Source organism: Mus musculus, chromosome 13, assembly GCF_000001635.26.
Source record: "Mus musculus strain C57BL/6J chromosome 13, GRCm38.p6 C57BL/6J".
NCBI lineage: Eukaryota > Metazoa > Chordata > Mammalia > Rodentia > Muridae > Mus > Mus musculus.
Genome location: NC_000079.6, coordinates 64,902,839 through 64,925,009, shown reverse-complemented (window position 1 = coordinate 64,925,009; position 22,171 = coordinate 64,902,839). Strand labels below are relative to the sequence as shown.

The 22,171-nt window shown below is 40.0% G+C and overlaps 2 protein-coding genes and 1 pseudogene across 3 annotated transcripts in view; 1 reads left to right on the top strand and 2 right to left on the bottom strand.

Moving 5' to 3' along the window:
- Window positions 1–1,814: 1,814 nt before the first annotated feature.
- Spata31 (spermatogenesis associated 31) lies at window positions 1,815–7,604 on the bottom strand. The gene is made up of 3 exons (NM_030047.2): window positions 7,345–7,604; window positions 5,229–5,301; window positions 1,815–4,714 (listed from the first exon to the last, which is right to left on the bottom strand). Exons 1-3 carry the CDS (start codon window positions 7,525–7,527, stop codon window positions 1,926–1,928), a joined length of 3,045 nt encoding a protein of 1,014 aa, NP_084323.2. The 5' UTR covers window positions 7,528–7,604; the 3' UTR covers window positions 1,815–1,925.
- Eif1-ps2 (eukaryotic translation initiation factor 1, pseudogene 2) lies at window positions 9,894–11,115 on the bottom strand (annotated as a pseudogene).
- The window catches only part of Cntnap3 (contactin associated protein-like 3), a 166,439-nt gene continuing 165,248 nt past the window's right edge, over window positions 20,981–22,171 (top strand). The window contains exon 1 of one of the 2 annotated variants that reach the window (XM_011244524.2): window positions 20,981–21,263. In XM_011244524.2, coding sequence (XP_011242826.1) covers window positions 21,170–21,263 — 94 coding nt within the window. In that variant the 5' untranslated portion in view covers window positions 20,981–21,169. The remainder of the gene's footprint in view (window positions 21,264–22,171) is intronic. The other variant, NM_001081129.1, reaches the window with a different exon arrangement.

Below are 22,171 nucleotides of genomic sequence, written 5' to 3'. Positions count from 1 at the left end.
GCAGAACCTATCTGCAGCTGGAAAAGCCAAGCCTTTGCACAAAGCCAATCATAATCACCTGCTGTGAAACAGCCTCTTTTTCCCCCCACACCTGGAATTAAAACAAAAACATATTCACATGACATAACTGAATTTTTAAAGAAACCAAAATTCTCACTAGATGCGGCCTAGTAGAAAGGAATACTAGAAGCAGAGAGTAGAGCATAGATTTCCTGTATTATACTACACGGGGGAGGGGGTGAAAAGCTACTGGCAGTGCATACCCTTTCTGATTGTCTCTTTCCTATTGGTCTCTGGACTAAACAAGGAAAAATTGCAGAGCAAAAGTTGCCATCCCCTCTACCCTTGTAAAATTTCACCTTTCTACTTGTAGTAGCCATGGTATGGTATATATACACACAACAGACTTGAGATCTTACAAGATCTCAAGACTCCAAGTCTTGATGTATATTGTAAAATCATCCTTTCTAGGATTAGAGATGTGGTTATATGCAAGGTTAATAAATTTATCTTCCCCAATTTGGTTTTATTCCAATCTAGTCTGTTTTGTTTTGTTTTGTTTTGTTTTGTTTTGTTTTGTTTTGTTTTGTTTTGTTTTGTTTTGTTTTGTTTGTGGCTTTTCTAGGTCTGAGACCAAGGATCACAGATGGGATACACGTGTGACCAGGATGAACCGTTTGGCCCCTAAATAAAATGTCCTCCTCCTCTTGGCTTCTAGGTGGCAGGGGAATAACAAGGATTCCTTGTTCATGCACATTTATAGCACCTTCATCCTTCTTTGGTTCCAAGATTTTCAATTCTTTGTATCCAGCCCTCAGTCTACAATTCCAAACTCTCAATTATGTCCCCTTTCATTCACCTAAAATATCTCCCTGAATTTGAGCTAGCTAACTAAGGTAAGTGAACTGCAGGACTATTCATCCTCTGGGGTAGATATGACCTTCAGTGGTGTCACTGAATGTTATCATCACCTTGATCTGGAAAGGGCCTTCCTCTGCTATTCTACAGCAGGGGGAATGCAGGGAGATGTCTAGCAAATAGTTAAATTTTCTTTAAGGCTAATTTAAGGGATCTATCACTATCCCTACCTTTTGCCATGAGAAGAGCTTCCCAGAGGCAGACATGATCTATGGGAAAGCTTTCTCCTGCTTCTGAGCTCAGAGCACAACAGAATACTTTGCCTCCACACAAACAGATGCCTATTTTATGACAAGAAAAGCTAATTAGCTTTGGCCCTTCCTGGAGCCCCTGGAAGAATTTGGAAGCTTAAGATGCCTCTGTCAGTCTTTGCATCTGCCTAAAGTTTAAGGTTAAGATAAAGCAATGGAAAGGTGGCTTATAAAATGGAATGTTCTCACTTTTCTGTATCCCAGCATCTTTGTGTGTGGGCCCATGTGTGTGCATGTAGACATGCATGTATACAACATATATATGTGTGTAAAGACTAGAGGTCAATTTTGATTATCTTTATCAGTAGCTCTTTTTTTTTCCCTTTGGACACAGGTCACTTAGTGAACCTGTAGTTCACTCATTGGAGTAGCCATCTAGCCAGTGATATCCAGGGATCTCTTTTTCTTTCTAGCACTGGGTCTAAAACTGTGCACCGCCATGTTTGTCTTTGTATGTGTATGATAGAGATCTGAGCTCAGGTCTTTATGTTTTTGCAACAGGCATTTTACCAACAGTACTGTCTCCCTTAACACTGGCAACAGTGTTTTGATGGTAAGATTTTCTGTGGAAGTGGGCTTGTACTATGTCTGTCAATCACCCCACTGCTGGAAGCCAAGACCCATATAAAACATGGAACAGACAGAAACCATTACCCTTTTATGGGGGAAAAACATGTATTTTGGGCTACATTAAGTATCTTGAATGTACTAACATGAGAAAAATAATTTTTGCATTTACTAATCTTTTTCTTTCAATTATGTTTTCCTATTAGGAAAAACTACAGAGGAATGTCCTAGTTCTCTACAGACATCTCTCTGGAGGGCACAGTGCCTAGGACAATAAAGATGGTGATTTGAATTTCCTGGCACTATTGTTCTGTTCTGAGAATTCACTAGGTTCAAAGCTGCGTTACGGGACAAGCGGCTGGGGTTCCGTGGGTTCTGTGGTTTCTTGTGGCTGGGGTTCCGTGGGTTCTGTGGTTTCTTGCTAAAGCGTACACTTCTCTGAGGCAGTTGGTTTCTGATGTGCCTGTTCTGTACAGAACACCTCTGACATGAGCAACTGCCAGGGTAACTGGGTGCTCTCCTTTGCTGTAAGTAGGAGACTGGCATGTGGCCATGGGAAAACCGAGACATGGGGGCTGGAGGAACTTCCCTGTGCTGGTTGAATTTTGAAGCATAGGGTTGATGTTGCAGCATCATTTTCTTTTCTAACATCTGTCCAACAGTTGTCATAAGTTCCTGGGCCTCAGTCACATTGTTGTCCATATATGGTATTTTTCTCACTTGCCTTCGTTGGTTCTGGACAATGGCTGCTGTAGGATTACCTTTTAGGGGATGAAATTCATGCCCTTTGATTGTTTTCTTAGGATGAATCCACTGTAGAAAGCGACCTAAATGTCTTTGGGGGGGCCTTCCTGGAAGCACTTGTGCGATTTTTGGAAGGGTCTGGTAGTATTGGCTGCCAAAGTTGGCTTTTTTCTCTGTGACTGGGGTGAGCTTAGGTCTGTCTTCATACTTTATTTCACTCTGTCTCTTAGTGCCCTCACTTTGATAAGTAGGGGCCAACATCTTGATTTGGCTCTTCTGTGAGACTAGATGCTTTGGAGTACTGGGTCTCTGCTGCACCAGGCTATTGTCCATGTCTGCCACCACAATGTCACCTAATACATGTGAAGTCAAAGTGTCTACAGGAAGAGGCATGCTCCTGGAACGTTTTGGAGGGAGCACAGTAGTGGTATAGATTTGTGGCTGGCCTGCTAATTCTGTCTCCACATTATGTGGAAACTCACTAACAACTTTTTCCTGATGTTTGTATGCCTCCAAATTTTGGTCACTCGTCCTTCTAGGCAGTAAAACGACTTCTCGAGTCTCTATCTCTTTCTTGAAGATAGTCCTAGTCTGAGAGGTTGTGTTCATGAAATTATAAGTGAGATCTTCTGAAATATGCCCACACTCTGGTTTGGTTGGCAGGGCTGTAGAAGGCTCATGGTCAACACCAAAGGGAAGCCTTCTCCTGGCCCTCTTACAGGAAGGAGATGAGACAAGGAGAAGATTCTGTGGTGATGGAGAAGAATCCTCAATTATCATCTGTCTCAAGCATGGTTTTCCTAGGAATCTGACTACTTCAGCTGCTGATCTGGTCCTATGTACAGAAGTGGTTGAGGAGGTCTGGGCACAGAGTACAACAGGCAAGGACTCAATACTTAACTGAAAGAGTTTTACGGGCTTGAGTATCTTAAGGGGTAGACTCCACCTGTGCTTTGCCCAAAACCTTACAATATGTGCCTCCAGAGCCTGTCGAGTTTCTGGTTTGAGAAAGGCAAGCTTCTCTGAAGAGCACATGGACTTTGCTGAACTCTTTAAGGATGTTAAATTGTTTTCCATCTCGTAAAAACTATCATCCACAGCAAGCCAGGATTGTCGCATACTTAGAGGGGTCAGACCTTGATCTATCTGCCCTGACTTTGTACCCAAATGAGCTTTCAAGTTGTTTTCTAAATCTTTGATTGCTGTAGTTTTTTCCAAGCCCCTGATTGGATCTTTTGAGATCTTTCCTAGAATAGGTCCCAGATTCTTGCCAGATTCCTTTTCTAGCTGGAATTTTCTCTTCTGGCCCTCATTGCTGTGTTCACCAAGGGCTTGTAAGGTGCCAGGCTTGTCTCTGGTTTGACAATTTCCTATTACTGTGTTCTGAAGCTCCTTCATTTTCTCAGACACTTGGATCTTATGGGGAAAATTCCATTGGTGTTGAATGAGCCACTTTTGAATGTGTTGCTCCAGTTTCTCCCGGAGCTCACGGCAGATGGGAAAATTATCAGGAAGGATGGAGACTACCCAGTCTTGGGAAGGGTTGGGGGCCAAGATGTCATAGGCTTCTTGAGGTTTCTGGACCATCAAGGGTAAAGTTGATCTATTTTCTATTTGTTTTGCCAGTGAGGGTTTTTTATTGTATTTTATTTCAGTTGGGAGGTATTGTGGCTTACTTTGTGATTGAGAATAAGATGTACCAAAATCACTATTATAGGGTAGAGAAGAGGGTAGTAGGACTGGGAGATTCAAAGCTGGGGTCTGGAATTCAAGTGGAGACAGAATTAAGTGTGGAGATTGGAGGTCCAGATAGGACAGAGGATGTGTATGGGGAAGCATTGGTGACATTTTATCCTGCAGTTGAATTGGATAAACACTTGAGATGACATTGAATAAGAAAAAGGGAGAAGGGAGAGTTGACGTTGTCTGAGGGATCCAGGCGGCAGCTACCAGAGACTCACTGTGGAGAGAAGGGAGACCCCAGAAAAGCTGGTCACATTTCTGTTGAAAATGGTCTTCTGAGATCTTGGGATAAGATAGTTTCTGAGTGGCCACCTGCTCTTCTGATTTTTCTTTCAGGTTCCAAAAGGGTGACAGGGTAGTGCTGTCTTGTTTAGCACTTGATGAGTTAAATATATTCCCTAAAGAGTTCAAATGGTGTCCTGGGCTCATTTCTTCTAGAAATAATTTATCCTTTTCTTTTTCTTTCAGCTTTTTCAGGCATTCTCCCCAAGCTGGAAATTAGGAGAGTGGGTTATGATGGTGGAAGGTAGGGCATAAGGTTATTATAAGCAAGCTAAATTTGTGGGTATACCATTAGAAAAGATTATAAGATTAGACTCCAGAGCTTGTTCATTAGCATTCAAGGTCATATGATCCATGATCTGTAGAGCTTTCAAGGTACATGGATAGACCGTACTTAATCATTTGTAAGTAGCTCCCATAGCTGTCACCCTCCCTGATCCTCCTAGCTGACATATGGGAGAAAGGATTGGGTCATCTCAAGAAAGAATCAACTTTATTCAAGGTCTCACCTCCAAATCCTGGCAGCACTGCTCCTAAGAGTCTAGAGACCTTCCTGTTAGGAACACCTACCATTTGGTTTATCATAGCTTTCTTCTAATCCAGGAACCTGAGTATGGGATTCTAGTTTCCTTCCCAGGAGCCTCCCTCTTAGGCCCCTGTAACTCACCTGGGAAACATGGTGTTAGCTCCTCATAAGCAAGTGAATGGCAGAGACTGACTTACCTTTTGCATCATTCCTACAATGATTCCTAAACTTTTTCTTGAACTGGCTCTGCCAGGTCATCTGTATCTGAGGCTGAGAAATGAGATACAGAGAGAAATAGTCTCAATCTCCTCTAGAGAAGCTGCAGATATTCAATACTCGTGAATTTTAAATTCATTATGGTGTGTGTGTGTGTGTGTGTGTGTGTGTGTGGTCACTAGCAGAGACCAGAAGGGTGTGTTGGATCTCCTGGAGCTAGAATATAGGTGGTTTGTGATATGTAGTCTGGGAAGCAAATGATTCCTCCGGAAGAACAGCAAGTGTTCTTAACACTTCTAAGACATCTCTCCAGCCCCAGATTCCACCCCCTAGAATTCACTAAAGAAACCACATTAGACTTGAATGAACTCTCTGCCTTTCAAGTACCAGGTTTAAAGAAATGTGCCACCAAACTTGGATGGTGGTTCTGTTTTTGTTGTTATTTTAACTTGACATTTTAGAAATAAGTTCAAATACTTATTTCTCTCTCTCTCTTTCTGTGTGTGTGTGTGTGTGTGTGTTGGAGAGGGGGGAATCAGAGATCCATGTCAGTGTTCTCCTGTCACTCTGTCTAAATACAGTCTCTTACTTACTAATTCAGTTAGACTGGCTGTTTAGAAAGCTTCAGGGATCCTTTTATATTTGTCTTCCCAGCATGAGACTACAGGAACACCTCACTATGCCCAGCTTTCTACTTACAAGGGTGCTGAGTATCTAAACCCAGGTCTTCATGCTTACAGGGATAGCACTTTACTGAGCATTTTCCCAAACAGTTTTCTTTAAGAGCTGTGAAGATGACCTAGTGGGTAAGAACACTTGCTGTGTAAAGACCTAAATTCAGGTTCCAGCATTCATGTAAAAAGCCAGATGTAGTTCCACATGTGCCTGGAACCCTAGTGCTATGGGAGGCAGAGACAGAAGATCTGAACTTGGAGCTAGGCTGGGAGACAACAAATTCCAGAAATCCTTTCCTATCCTTGAATGAACTCTCTGCCTTTCAAGTGCCAGGTTTAAAGAAATGTGCCACCAAACTTGGATGGTGGTTCTGTTTTTGTTGTTGTTTTAACTTGACATTTTAGAAATGAGTTCAAAGACTTACTCCTATAGCACTAGGGTTGCAAAGTCTCTGTCTAAAGAAAATAAGGAGAGGGTTATAGAGAGCACTTGTTATTCTTCTTTGCCCTCCTAATAGATGCACAAACATATGCACCCCCTTCACATGCGCATAAGCACCACACACAACACATAACTCATATTATATACATGTACATAACACACACAAATACATATCACACAAATGTATAACACACACACAATGGAGGGAGGATTTTCTACTGTGAGACCAACCGTGGATGTCTACAGTTGTCATTTTTCTGCTCAAGAGCCAAATCCCTGAAGCTGCTTCATAGGTGACATGTAGAATTCTGCTTCTTTAAGCTAAATGTCTTGAGCTCTGGCCTCTTATCTAATGCCTTTTGAGGCCCAGCAAAGTCCTCAGATAACCCATCACAGAGGAAAAGCTCGTACAGGAGAAGAGGACATATGAGCCAGTGTTCAATGCTTGTCCTAGTCCAGAGATTCCCTACTCTTTCAAGAATCCAGATCCTATACATGAAATTGTAGCACACCAGCACACCCCAACAGACATACTGTGAGCTTCAGATAGATGCTATTGTGACTGCTCTCAACCCTACCCCACCTGCTCCAAGGAGAATAGATTTCTGTTCTTTCTGGAGATTTCTTCCCAGCCACCTATTTGTCTACTTGATTTGGAAAAGAGGAAATTTGTAATAAAATGTAGTGTTGATGCAGGAGAAGTGGGTGAAAAGATGCATGTGATATGAAAACCAAAAGGAAGCTTGTGGAGAGTGGAGGAGTACAAGGTGAGGAAGGAGACAAAGGAGGAGAGGTGGGTGGAAGACATCAGACAATCAAGAAAAACAAATTTTGTTTAAAGATCCTATTACTCAAACCAATTCTTTGTATGCTAATTTAAAAACTAAGGAAGAGATGCAGAGACAGGAAGGGTGGGAGGGAGGGAGGAGAGAAGGACAAAAGAGGAAGAGAGAATTCTCTATTAGACGGAGAGTTTCTCACCTTCCTGGTGAACTTTATATTTGATGGAGGTGAAGACAGATGACTCTCAAGAAAAGGAAGTAACAGGTGGTAGAGCCCCAGTCCACACACAAAGGCAAGGATCATGTCCATTGCCCATATAGTGGAGCTGAGGCTCAGCCATGTGGTGTAAATGCTTTCCAGAAGAGAGGGAAGGCTCTCCATCTGAATCCCATTGTTGGGAGTTCTTCCTTGGAGCTAAAGGATAACTCAGGCCCACAACACAGAGCTGGAGACTCTCCATCACAAAGCCAGGACTCCACATCACAAAGGGCTTCTGAGAGTGGGGGAGGGGCGGCATAGACAAATTCTCCTTCAGCCTTCTGGGTGCTTCCACCTACTCCAACATTTTTTATGTTCTATTAACTGCCCCCCACTCCACCCCCAGGAACTCATATATTACCTGGTTCCTTTTCTCATTTGCAGATCTTAGATTGTGGTCTTTTAAGATCAGTTTTATGCTCCTTTAAAAAATATATCTTAGATTTGCGGATAGAGAGATAGCTCAAGTGGTTAAGAGCAGTTTCTGAGCAATCCTGAAGAAATGAGGCCAGATACAAGTAGCCACATAACGAACTAGGCATGTCTGCCAGTCTTATAATCTCAGCTCAAAGGGGAGTACACAGAAGAGGATCTCTGGGACGTACTGGACACAAGCCTGACTAGAAAACACAAGCACTGAGTTCAAGGAGAGACTGTACATCGAAAACTGGTAGAGGATACCCAATGCTCTCTCCTCTCTCTCTCTCTCTCTCTCTCTCTCTCTCTCTCTCTCTCTCTCTCTCTCTCACACACACACACACACACACTCATATAGAATTATAGACATATATACACACACACACCCTCACACATGTGCATACACAATCATAGACACACAGACATACACATTAAAAAAAATTAGATTGCTCAGTGCTTAAGAACACTTGTGCTCTTGCAAAGGACCCAGGTTTGATTCCTAGCACCCACATGGCTGTACCCAATTGTAACTCCAATTCCATGAAATTTGACACCCTTTTCTGGATTTGGTGGGCACCACATATGTGTGTTGTTGTGTACATGTGCACATTCAGGCATATTTATATATATATACATACATACATACACACACACACACACACACACACACACACACACATATATATATAAAATATGCCATTGGTGTTCTGTTCAGGGAATTTCCCCTTATGTCCATGTGTTAGGGGCTTTTCCCCACTTTCTCTTCTATTAGATTTAATGTATCTGGTTTTATGTGGAGGTCCTTAATCTATTTGGACATGAGTTTTTCACAGGGAGATAAAAATGGATCAATGTGCATTCTTCTAGATGTTGACCACCAGTTGAACCAGCACCCTTTGTTGAAAATAGTGTCTTTTTTCTCCCACTGGATAGTTTTAGCTCCTCTGTCAAAGATCAAGTGACCATAGGTGTGTGGGTTTATTTCTGGATCTTCAATTCTATTCCATTGATCTGCCTGCCTATCACTGTACCAATAGACCATTTAGTTTTTATCACTATAGCTCTGTAATATAGATTTGAGGTCAGGGATGGTGATTTTACCAGAAGTTCTTTTATGTTGAGAATAGTTTTCACTATCCTGAGCTTTTTGTTTCTCCAGATGAATTTGAGAATTGTTCTTTCTAACTCTATGAAGAACTGAGTTGGAATTTTGATGGGGATTGCTTTGAATCTGTAAATTGGTTTTGGCAAGATGGACATTTTTACTATATTAACCTGGCCAATCCATGAGCATGGGAGCTCTTTGCATCTTCTGAGATCTTCTTTGATTTCTTTCTTCAGAGACTTGAAGTTCTTATCTTACAGATCTTTCACTTGCTTACTTAAAGTCACACCAAGGTATTTTATATTATTTGTGACTATTGTGAAGGGTGTTGTTTCCCTAATTTCTTTCTCACCCTGTTTATCCTTTGAGTATAGGAAGGATACTGATTTGTTTGAGTTAATTTTATATCAGGCCACATTTCTGAAGTTGTTTATCAGCTTTAGGAGTTCTCTAGTGTAATGTTTGGGGTCACTTAAGTATACTATCATATCATATACAAATAGTGATATTTTGACTTCTTCCTTTTCCAATTTGTATCCCCTTGATCTCCTTTTGTTGTCTAATTGCTCTGGCTAGGACTTCGAGTACTATATTGAATAGGTAGGGAGAGAGTGGGCAGCCTGGTCTAGTCCCTGATTTTAGTGGAATTGCTTCAAGTTTCTCTCCATTTAGTTTGATGTTGGCTACTGGTTGGCTGTATACTGCTTTTACTATGTTTAGGTATGGGCCTTGGATTCCTGATCTTTCCAAGACTTTTAACATGAAGGGATGCTGAATTTTGTCAAATGATTTTTCAGCATCTAAAGAAATGATCGTGTGGGTTTTTTTTTTTTGAGTTTGTTTATGTAGTGGAATACATTGATGAATTTCCATATACTGCACCATCCCTGGGATGAAGTCTACTTGATCATGGTGAATGATCATTTTGATGTGTTCTTGGATTCAGTTTTTGAGAATTATTTTTTTATTTCTGAAAACAAGCTTTATTTAAATAAGGATTTAAATACATTACATAACATTAAAACTGGAGGGGGAAAGAAAACCAAAAGACCAGTTTGTTCCTTCACATGGCACTGGGCAGTGGCTCGTACTGAGTTGAAGCCTCTACTGCTAGCCACACGACCAATGGCACCAGCTTGGCATTTGTTCCCTTGTCATAAGTTTAACTGATGCCAGGCTGGCCTCACCCTTCATGTTGCAACCCCCCCCCAGCCCCCCACCCCCACCCCCCCACTAGGATAGATGTGCTTCAAAAGACCACCCTGGTGGTGAATTAAATGTGCATGACTTCTCTGGAAAGGTAGACCTTTCTGAATTCTACCTGGTCAGACACCAGGGTCAGAGACTCCCTCTAGTGACATAGCTGGGGCAGTGTTACCCATTCTGTCAGTCAATTGAGCTGTTCAAGTGGTGACACTCTCCTAGGGCAGGGGCCTCTGTCCAGGGAGCCCCAAGGAACCTTTGGTCAGACAGAGCCTCCTGTGATCTTGGGGTTCTTGGCTTGGCTGAAACCTTGTTATTGCTTTGTACCAGGGTGGACACTGCCAGGGCTTACTGCTCAACCTGTTTAAATGAGGGACTTCAAGACTACACAGCATGACTCTTTTCAGTTTATTGCATGAAGGAGTTACACTAGTCCAAGTTAAAAGTGGACCCCAAATGATTACATCATACAAGCTGCGAGGTTTTTAAACTTGTGACAAGGGACAGAAGGGAAATTCTACTCAGTGCAAGGAAATTCTTGCTTACGCTTCAGAGAGCCACAAGCACTTAAAACCCATGAGCCTTCAGCTGATCGTCCTTAGCCAGCCCAATCTCTATCAGGAACTGGCATATGTTCTTGTGCTGGTCACCCTGTAGCTGAATTACTTCTCCATATTCTGGATGCTCAATTACAGTACCATTGCAGGCAAATTTCTTCTTAAACGCCTTCACTGGTTTCTTTTTATCGTAATCATCAGTGATCCCTTGGACAGTGGTAAGGGTCTTCCTGCCGTTTCTCTGTTGAGTTCTTATATGGATATAATCCTCAGTGCCAGCAGGAAACGGGTCATCACCCTTACTTGCATCTGCAAAGAGGTCGAAAGAGTGGAGGTTCTGGATAGCGGACATACAGTACGATTCCGGCCTGCAGAAGGCGGCTGCGGGAGAAGGCCGGGGAGAGGGGGGAAGCGTCAGGAAGCGAGGGGTTTTATTGAGTGTTTTTGCATCAATATTCATAAAGGAAACTGGTCTGAAGTTTTCTTTCTTTGTTGGGTCTTTGTGTGGTTTTGGTATCAGTGTAACTGTGGCTTCCTAGAAAGAGTTGGGTAGTGTTCCTTCTGTTTCTATTTTGTGGAATAGTTTGAAGAATATTGTTATTAGATTTTCTCTGAAGGTCTGATAGAATTCTGCACTAAATCCATCTGGTCCTGGGCTTTTTTTAGTTGGGTGACTTTTAGTGATTGCTTCTATTTCTTTAGGAGTTATGGAACTATATAGATGGTTTATATGATCTTGATTTAACTTTGGTATTTGGTATCTGTCTAGAAAATTGTGAATTTGATCCAGATTTGCCAGTTTTGTTAAATATAGGCTTTTGTAGTAGGATCTGATGAGTTTTTTAATTTCCTCAGTTTCTGTTGTTATATCTCCCTTTTCATTTCTGATTTTGTTAATTTGGATTCTGTCTCAGTGCCCTCTGGTTAGTCTGGCTAAGGGTTTATCTATCTTGTTGGTTTTGTTGATTCTTTGTATGGTTCTTTTTGTTTCTTCTTGGTTGGTTTCAGTCCTGAGTTTGATTATTTCCTGCCATCTACTCCTCTTGGGTATATTTGCTCCTTTTTGTTCTAGATCTTTCAGATATGCTGTCAAGCTGCTAGTGTAAGCTCTCTTCAGTTTCTTTTTGGAGGCACTTAGAGCTATGAGTTTTCCTCTTAGCACTGCTTTCATTGTGTCCTATAAGTTTTGGAATGAGATGTGCCTTCATTTTCACTAAATTCTAAAAAGTCTTTAATTTCTTCCTTTATTTCTTTCTTGACCAAGTCATCATTGAGTAGAGCATTGTTTAGCCTCCATGTGTATGTGGGCTTTCTGTTGTTTTTGTTGCCTTAGTCCATGGTGATCTGATAGGATGCATGGGATTATTTCAGTCTTCTTGTATTTGTTGAGACCTGTTTTGTGACCAATTATATGGTTAGTTTTGGAGAAGGTATCATGAGGTGCTAAGAAGAAGGTATATTCTTTTGTTTTAGGATGAAATGTTCTATAAATAATCTGTTAAATGCATTTAGTTCATGATTTCTTTTAGTTTCACTGTTTCTCTGTGTAGTTTTTGTTTCCATGATTTGTCCATTGATGAGAGTGGGGTGTTGAAGTCTCCCAGTATTATCCTGTGAGGTGCAATGAGTGCTTTGAGCTTTAGTAAAGTTTCTTTTATGAATATGTGTGCCCTTGCATTTGGAACATAGATGTTTAGAATCAAGAGTTCATCTTGGTAAATTTTTTCTTTGACAAGTATGAAGTGTCCTCCCTTTTCTTTTTTGATAACTTTTGGTTGCAAGTCAATTTTATTCAATATTAGAATGGCTAGTCTAGCTTGTTTCTTAGGACCATTTGCTTGGAAAAAAATTTCCCAGGCTTTTACTCTGAGGTAGTGTCTCTCTGTCTCACTGAGGCACTGAGGTGCATTTACTGTATGCAGCAAAATGCTGGGTCCTTTTTATGTATCCAGTTTGTTAGTCTATGCCTTTTTATTGGGGATTGATATTAAGGAAAAGTGATTGTTGCTTCTTGTTTTTGTTGTTGTTGTTAGAGGTGGAATTATGTTTGTGTGGCTATCTTCTTTTGGGTTTGTTGAAGAAAGATTACTTTCTTGCTTTTTCTAGGGTGTAGTTTCCTTCCTTGTGTTGGAGTTTTCCATCTATTACCTTTGTAGGGCTAGATTTGTAGAAAGATATTGGGTAAATTTGGTTTTGTCATGGAATACTTTGGTTTCTCCATCTATGCTAGTTGAGAGTTATGCTGGATATATTAGCCTGGGATGGCATTTGTGTTCTCTTAGGGTCTGTATGACATCTGCCCAGGATCTTCTGACTTTCAGAGTCTCTGGTGAGAAGTCTGGTGTAATTCTGATAGGTCTGCCTTTATATGTTACTTGACCCTTTTCTATTTCTGCTTTTAATATTCTTTCTTTGTTTTGTGTATTTGGTGTTCTGATTATTATGTGACAGAAGGGATTTCTTTTCTGGTCCAGTCTATTTGGAGTTCTGTACGCTTCTTGTATGTTCATGGGCATCTCTTTCTTTAGCTTAGAGAAGTTTTCTTCTATAATTTTGTTAAAGATATTTACTGGACCTTTAAGTTAGGAATCTTCACTTTCTTCCATACCTACTATCCTTAGATTTTGTTGTGTCCTGGATTCCTGGATGTTTTGGGTTAGGAACTTTTTGCTTTTTGCATTTTCTTTAACTGTCAATGTTTTGTATGGTATCTTCTATACCCGAGATTCTCTCTTCTATCTCTTATATTCTGTTGGTGATGCTTGCATCTATGACTCCTGATCTCTTTTCTAGGTTTTCTAACTCCAGGGTTGTCTCCCTTTGTGATTTCTTTATTGTTTCTGTTCCCATTTTTAGATCCTGGATGGTTTTGTTCAATTCCTTCACCTATTTGGGTGTGTTTTCCTGTAATTCTTTAAGGGATTTTTGTGTTTCCTCTTTAATGGCTTCTACCTGTTTACCTATGCTCTCCTGTATTTTTTTAAGGGAGTTATTTATGTCCTTCTTAAAGTCCACTCTCAATATTGTGAGAAGTGATTTTAGATCCAAGTCTTGCTTTTTCGGTGTGATGGTATATCCAGGACTTGCTATGGTGGGAGAACTGGGTTCTGATGATACCAAGTAACCTTTGTTTCTGCTGCTTGTGTTCTTATGCTTGCCTCTTGCCATGTGGTTATCTCTAGTGCTAGGTGCTCTCACTGTCACTGACTGGAACCTATCTGTCCTGTGTTTCTGTTTGTGTCAGAACTCTTCAAAGTCCAGCTGCCCCTGTGATCCTGTGATTCTGGGATCCCATGATCCTGAGATCCTGGGTGTGTGAGAGCTCCTGGGAATCTAGCTGTCTCTGGGATCCTGAAATCCTAGTGTGATCAAGCTTATGAGAACCTGTGGTCCTGGGTGTATTAGAACACCTGTGGTCCTGGGTGTGTTAGAACACCTGTGATCCTGGGTGTATTAGAACACCTGTGGTCCTGGGTGTGTTAGAGCACTTGAGAGTAGAGCTTCTTCTGGGTGTTGTGGGACTGGGTGCAGAGCTAGTGCTCAAGGTCTGCTCAGGTTACTGGCTCAGACTGGAAGGAACCTGTGGCCTGGCGAGGGTTCCTGTGTCCCTGGATCCTGCCAGTTCCATTTACTACCAGTTTTAGGACAGATGTTGTGGTTGAATACAGTTAGAAACAACAGATTTAATCATTAACATATTCTGTTATTTAGCAAACATGAATTCAGTCTAAAAATTACAATTTAAAAGAAAACAATAAAAATAAATGTTATTGAAATTAAAACATTAAAGTGCATCAGAGACATTATTATCTGTTACTTGAAAGAAGAAGGTATGTTCTGAAAGAAACAGGTGCTGGGAGTCAGCTCCAGCTTTCAGGAACTAAGACTAAAGACTGGGGACCTCTGGCCTTGTACCTCTCCTCTTCTAAGGGCTAGAAGCTGCTTTCTTTAACTCTTAGCTATTCTATGGCCAAAAGCCACTAGTTTCTGGCAATTAACTCCTGCTGATAGCAGCAGGGGATTAAGAAAAAAAAATCTTTGTTACCAGGAATCTTTTCTCTCTGGCTTAAGGGCCCCTTGCTGACTCTGACAGGTCTACCCCATTGCTTCAGTTCTTGTAGTCTTCATCCAGCTGATTTGCATCCTTCACACAGATTAACTGGAAAGTATTCATCACAGCCTTTCATGTCATTCACCAGTATATTAGTTTATCTCTAGGTGATGTTTCCCCTTTTAAATCAATACTTTTCCTTATAACTGCCACAAATGAGAATAAACTTTAAAATTATATTTAAATTTTTGTTGTAAATCCTTAAAATTATTCAATCTTATTTTTCCTCACAAATAAAAGATAGCGTATCTGTCTTAATTCAGCCGTCTGTTGCTGTGACAAACACAGAGATGATCAACTTAGGAAGAGAAAATGTTTGTTATCTCTTATTTGTGAGGAAAAATAAGATTTTGTCTTTGAATAATTTGCCTTTAAGCCTCTTTCTTTAATTGTGACAGTTTAAGTGTGATGTGTGTCAGTGTGGGTTTCTTCTGTCCTTTAAGCTTCATAGATCTGGAGTTGCAGCACCTTCCCCATTCTTGGGAGTTTTTTCTGCCACTGTATTTTTTAATGAGCTTCCTGTCCCTTCCTGTCCACCTCTTTTTTTCCCCTTCTGATACACTAATGATGTCTATGCTACTCTACTTGATGTTGTTTTGAATGTCTCTTTCGCTTTTCCATTATTCTTTCTTTTATTAATCACATTGGGTACTTTCCCGTGACCTACCTTACAGCTCAGTAATTCTTTCCTCTGTTTGATCTAGTCTAGAGCTTACATCTGTCAAAGATTTCAGTTCAGTTACAGTATTTTTCAGTCAGTTCTATGGTTTGTATATTTCCTTTTTAGGTAATTACCCACCTATAAAGCCATCTTCCTTGTCTGTGTCTGGTAATTTTTTAATTGAAAACAAAGTAGTGTAATTTTTACTTTTTTTGGATGGTACGTATCTTTTTCCTATAACTATCATCAAGCTTGGGTGATTAATTTATTTGGGGAAAATGCCATGCTTTTACAATCTCTTAAATGACAGAAATTCTCAGGTTAAAGATAATGAATAAAGATAGTGAGATAAGGGCTTTTTAGTGTAGCTGGTAGAAATGGACAATGTTACTGATCCTATAAGAGTGTTGAATAATGTTTTTCCAAATCCTTTGAGTTGTCATTCCTTTGGTCTTAAACAGCTTTTTGCAGATTATGGGTACAATTGCTTACTACAGTGCAAAATTCTTGAGGGCGGTTCTCTCTGCTCCCTTGTGATGTCCTCATTTTGTGCAGGTCTGTGTCTCCTGTAAATTACATCTTAGATTTCCATATTCCCTACACTGCCTTTTTTTATTAGATAATTCCTTTATTTACATTTCAAATGTTATTCCCTTTCCTAGTTTCCCCTCCAAAAAACCCTATCCCTTTCCCCCTTCCCCTGCTCCCCAACCCACCCACTCCCATTCCCAGTCCTGTCATTCCCCTATACTGGGGCATAGAACCTTCACAGGACTTAGGGCCTCTCCTCTCATTGATGACCAACTAGTCCATCTTCAGCTACATATACAGCTAGAGCCACATGTCCCACCATGTGTGTTTTTTTTTTTTTTTTTGATTGGTGATTTAGTTCCAAGGAGCTCTGGGGATACTAGTTAGTTCATATTGATGTTCCTTCTATAGGGCTTCAAACCCCTTCAGCTCCTTGGGTACTTTCTCTAGCTCCTTCATTTGGGACCCTGTGCTCCATCCAATGGATGATTGTGAGCATCCACTTCTGTATTTGCCAAGCACTGGCAAAGGCCCTTAGGAGACAGTTATATCAGACTCCTGTCAGCAGGCTCTTGTTGGCATCTGCCATAGCGTCTGGGTTTGGTGGTTGTTTATGGGATGGATCCCCAAGTGGGGCAGTCTCTGCATGGTCATTCCTTCAGACTCTGCTCTGAACTTTGTCTCTGTAACTCCTTCCATGGGTATTTTATTCCCCCTTCTAAGAAGGATTCTGAGTTTCTGAGCTAATATCCTCTTATCAGTGAGTGCATATCATGTGTGTTCTTTTGTGATTGGGTTACCTCACTCAAAATGATATCCTCCAGACACATCCATTTGTCTAAGAATTTCATAAACTCATTGTTTTTAATAGCTGAGTAGTACTCCATTGTGTAAATATACCACATTTTCTGTATCCATTCCTCTATTGAGGTACATCTGGGTTCTTTCCAGCTTCTGGCTATTATAAATAAGGCTGCTATGAACACATGCTATGCATGTGTCCTTATTACACTTTGGAGCATCTTCTGGGTATATGCCCAGGAGAGGTATTGCTGGATCTTCCAGTAGTACCATGTCCAATTTTCTGAGGACCCGCCAAACTGATTTCCAGAGCGGTTGTACCAGCTTGCAATCCCACCAGCAACGGAGGAGTGTTCCTTTTTCTCCACATCCTTGTCAGCATCTATTGTCACCTGAGTTTTTGATCTTAGCCATTCTGACTGGTGTGAGATGGACTCGCAGGGTTGTTTTGATTTGCATTTCCCTGATGATTAAGGATGTTGAACATTTTTTCAAGTGCTTCTCAGCCCTTCGGTATTCCTCAGTTGAGAATTCTTTGCTTAGCTCTGTACCCCATTTTTAATAGGGTTATTTGGTTTTCTGGAGTCCAACTTCTTGAATTCTTTGCATATATTGGATATTAGCCCCCTATCAGATTTATGATTGGTAAAGATCTTTTCCCAATCTGTTGGTTGCCTTTTTGTCTTATTGACAGTGTCCTTTGCCTTACAGAAGCTTTGCAATTTTATGAGGTCCCATTTGTTGATTCTTGATCTTACAGAACAAGCCATTGGTGTTCTGTTTAGGAATCTTTCCCCTGTGCCCATATCTTTGAGGCTCTTCCCCACTTTCTCCTCTTTAAGTTTCATCTACACTGCTTTTTTAACTCAGGGGCTTTCTTGAATCTTTCTTGTGCTGTGGTCTGAAAACTCTTCAAGCAGTAAGGGCTGTCAAATGGGAAATTTTGCTTAGTTCCTGTCTTTCAGGATTATTCCCTTTATTTTTAGAGGTCTGATATTTGCAAAAACAGTGCTTCATGTATTTTGCTAATATTGTTTCACATGAGCATATAAATCTAATGCATATATGGGTACAGATGTCCTTGCCAGGACATTAAGTTTTTAACAATATTATGTTCATCTTAATGCTAAAATTATATAGTTACATACTTTCATAACTTTCCTTCAATTTTTATAGAAAATGAAGCACAAATTTATTTTATCTCAACTCATAATTATGAAATTCTTATCCAATTTTCAGTGGATGTTAGTCTGAGACCTTTCTTTGTTTAATTATAATTTTAATTATAAGACAATAATGAGTCATACTGGAATATCTAATGCTTGTTTCATGGCCTTAAGATCATCAGTTCGTTGCTTTCTTATTTGATTACTTTAAAATTTTCAAGAATGAATATCTACATTCTGTGAATAAAAAAATTTCTAATTTCTAGTTATATTTATATGATTAAAATTTCATTACCAGATTTTTAACAACTGTTTCTGCTCATGTGCTTTGAAGCTTTCCATTTGCCATCATAATAATTCTTAACTAGAATTGTTGCATGAGTATGGTCCTATGTGCTGATTAGCTTATTAATATGTACTGTCTACAGAAGACTTTTATAAATGCTTCCTGCTACCATTTCTCAAGAGATGATAAAGATGGCTTCTTCAGATTTACCCACTGAATCATGTCCTACGGGTGAATAAAATCTTACAATTTATGTAAACCTTACAGTGAAAGGTAGGTTAAAGGGATAATTTTGAAGAGGTAATAAAACATCAAAATTAACCCATTTATATCTGAAGGAGGTACAGAATGACCCTACTAATGATCAAAATGATGCTTCTGACAGGTGACTTGACTTCAGCAGCAATGGTCTTCAAGGTTCCCCAAAAAGACTCTTTATGGGATTGAATTTCATTTAAGGTGAAACTTGGGAGTGTTGAGCTTTAAAGCAGATTTTATTGTCTTTTGGAATACAGTCTGAGGCGCTTTCTTTTCTAGTAAAATGCCACATGGTACATCGCCAGACACCATATTCATCAGTTGGCACTTTATAAATTTTGTGGACACAAATAACAAGTTAGACAGGGTAAATTCCATGAAACCAAACAAGTAGAATTTCTACTAGATTAGGAATGTACATTTAATAGTAAGTATACTTAGGTGTTTACTGCAGGATATTAAACTTTTATAGATCCATATTGGACAACCAGGGGAATAATTGTATTGGCACAGACTCTCTGAACCACACCCTGTGCACCTTATTTATTATTCATGTGGAAACTGTTCCAGTACAGTTCTGGTCTACAGTGCTATGAGAAATTCTAGAAGCATAAAAAGTCTGAACAGCCAGTATTTAACAAAGATTCTACTGGGAAACAGCGTTTAGGGATACCCTTTTGAGACAAAGAAAATTATATTTAATTGGGCAGTGGTGATGGAAAGACACCTCTTGCTTATTATCCATCTTTGAAAAGTTATTTGTAGGGGTTTCTTTTAATTAATGGCAATATAACTAATTTGCTGATCCCATATTATTTATAGGCAATGATACTTTGCATACGTTACTCTCAGATATTCAGCACAAAATATTCAGAAAATAAAATAACTTTCATTTCAAAGAAATGGAAGAAAAGCTTGTTCTCAGAGTCCTGGACAACAGCAGTCACAGACTCCTGAGTCAAAATGTTTTCCTAAGTGTCTCAGATGCTGTTGTAATGCGAAGCTGACCTATACGTAGTCTTAGCCTTTACTTTCTTCATTTGTAAATCATCTGAGTGATTTCTGTCTTGTATCTTTATGAATCCAATAGTATCAACACTTGAAAATTTATATTAAGATCACATTGCATTGCTTAGAAAGATATTCTAAAAAATAATTCTAGGAGATACAACACATTTTTGGAGTAGAATTCCATTTTAGGACTTGAAGTGCCAGTGGATTTGGCTACACTTTTAGGGATTCCAATGTAATCTTCAGAACTTAAAACTGAAGGACTATAAATTCTAACATACATTGGAATACACTTAGTATATTACATTTTTTTTCCTTCTAGAAATAGTTTCTTCATTTCCAGGAACATTGTTTCCGGACAAGAATTTATTTTAAAAAATGAATGTATTTGTTATAATGTACAAGCAGCTTTATATAATTAATTCAAGCTGTAAATATTTATGAGATCATCATCCCATAAAAAAGTAATATGTGAGTAAAATCCTACCAAAAAGATGAAACACAGGACCTACCATTCAAGGAGGGAATGCCTAAGCCAGAGTAAACTCTCTTAAGTTTTAACAAGTAACTTTCAAGTGTCATGACATTTTTACACAACTTTCTGTGCGTGCGTGTGTGTGTGTGTGTGCACGTGTGTGTGTGCACACTTCCCTGACCTTTCTCACGTACCTTACTGGAGGACCTGACCAAGATGAAGGTAGTAAGGCATCTGCCTCAAGGTGAAAACTTCAAGAGACACTTAGAAATCAAGATTAATAATATTTTAGTGCAAAAAAGAAAAAAAGAAAAAAGAAATCATGTGCTGAAAAAAATATTTTAGTGCTGGCAAAGATTAAATTTAATGGGAAAAAAAAGATGCGGGGGCAGGTGCTTAGACATTAGGGACAACACAACAAAAACCCTGTTAACAAGTGAGTCTCATCAGACTTGCCTACCAGCAGTTTGACCCATGAGCTTTCAGATAGAGCGCTTCTGTATGCATCTGTAGAGTCCTTTCTGGCCCATTGTTTTTTGATATGAAACAGAGCAGAGTCAACCCTAGATGTACTCTCTGCAGTCCATTACCAAGGTGATAACACCTGGCCTTTGCAAACAGCTGTCCTAGTATGGCAGGTTTGTGTGTGTGTGTGTGTGTGTGTGTGTGTGTGTGTGTGTGTGTGTGTGTGTGTGTGTGTGTGTGCGTGTGTGTGTGTGTGCGCGCGCGTGTGTTCAAAAATGAGTCAGGTGGTCCCCAGAGTCCAGTGCATACATCCAGGTGAGAGAGGCAGCTGCATGAATGAACTGAGGATAGCTACCAAGACAGTGAGCAGAAGCTCCTATGTCCTCTCAGACTAGCATTTGATATCTGCCACCTTCAGGGACTTAAGTTGGGAGAGCCAGGGCTCGTACCTCTGGGACAGGTAGGGAGTCACATAGTCTGGAGCTGGAGAGGCTGTCGTCGCAAGGTGGCGGTCCTTACACGCGCAGCGCGGGGATCGGGATTGTGTGCAGCTGGAGCAGAGGCTCTGGCTTCTACGTTGCCAGAGCAGGGATAGCAGCCTGTGAGTTGCAAGAGGAAAGCCGGCAAGCAGGGAGGGTTGTCAGAAGCCAGGCAGGACACTGAAGCCACCCAAGCAGCTGCTGCTCTCTTTATAGAGTTTCTGGAGCCCAAAGTGATCATGGCACGGGTCAACGGAGCATTCCTGGATGCGTTGCTGCTTCTGCTGCTGCTGTCTGTTCAGACCCTGCCCCTAGTAGCAGCAGGAGATCCACGTAAGTACAGCAAAATGCTTAAAACTTGCTCTAGGCTATCTGGAAAACTTTGCATTTAATTCCTGGTTTAATTTGAATCCGAATAGCAGAGCATAGGGCTGGTGAAAAATAAAAATGGGGTTTCAAATAAACCCTATTCAGTTGCAACCTGAAAAACTAAAATTTATTTACGATAGACTTTCATCTTCTGAGAGGGTCTAAAATACATAGTGTGTATTTGAATTTATTTATATATCTGAATAATCACTAAGGGGGTGAATGTTTCATAAAAACAGAAAGACCCATGTGTTAGGAATTAATTGGCCAACACTATCATTTATTCCCCTTGAATGGAACAATTTCCAGGAATTAAGTCCATCAGAGAAATGACTGGCAGGCATTACATCATCCTGCATCAGTTTAGCTGCTACCAGCATACAGTTTTGCAGACCTTGGTAGCTTCAGAGTTAAGATGCTAATTAACTCTTAAATACTGCAGGGATGGAGCAGCTATAGATCAGCCTAAATTTTATAGGCCAAATTTGGCACCCTGCTCAAATTGCTCAGAGGGGGGGGAAAACACGTGGGTATTCTCTTCACAGAACAGGTTGTTTCTAATAGTAAAAGTTATTGTTTAAAGACAAAACTTTGCTAGTCATTCTCTATGTGTCAACATTTACATTTAAAAATTTTGTCACGGAGTGCTGTGTTTCTGATTTGGCAAAAATCTAGCATGCTTTTATTTGTAGAATGGTCAGTATTTTAGTGGAGTAATAATAATCCAGATAGTACAGAAAAACCCAATACTTTTATTTTTATCTTTCACGAAAATGTAAAAATATGCCTCAATTAAAATTCTACTGATTTAATTCAGCTATGAGTTTAGAATTTTAAAAATATATTCCTCCTTGAATTAAAAAAATAACTTT

Coding starts and splice junctions, on each gene's coding strand:
- Spata31 (NM_030047.2), bottom strand. CDS start 7,527: ATGGAGAGCCTTCCCTCTCTTCTGGAAAGCATTTACACCACATGGCTG. Junction 5,302..7,344: donor ATATAAAGTTCACCAGGAAG/GTGAGAAACTCT, acceptor CTCATTTCTCAG/CCTCAGATACAGATGACCTG. Junction 4,715..5,228: donor TTGTAGGAATGATGCAAAAG/GTAAGTCAGTCT, acceptor CCTAATTTCCAG/CTTGGGGAGAATGCCTGAAA.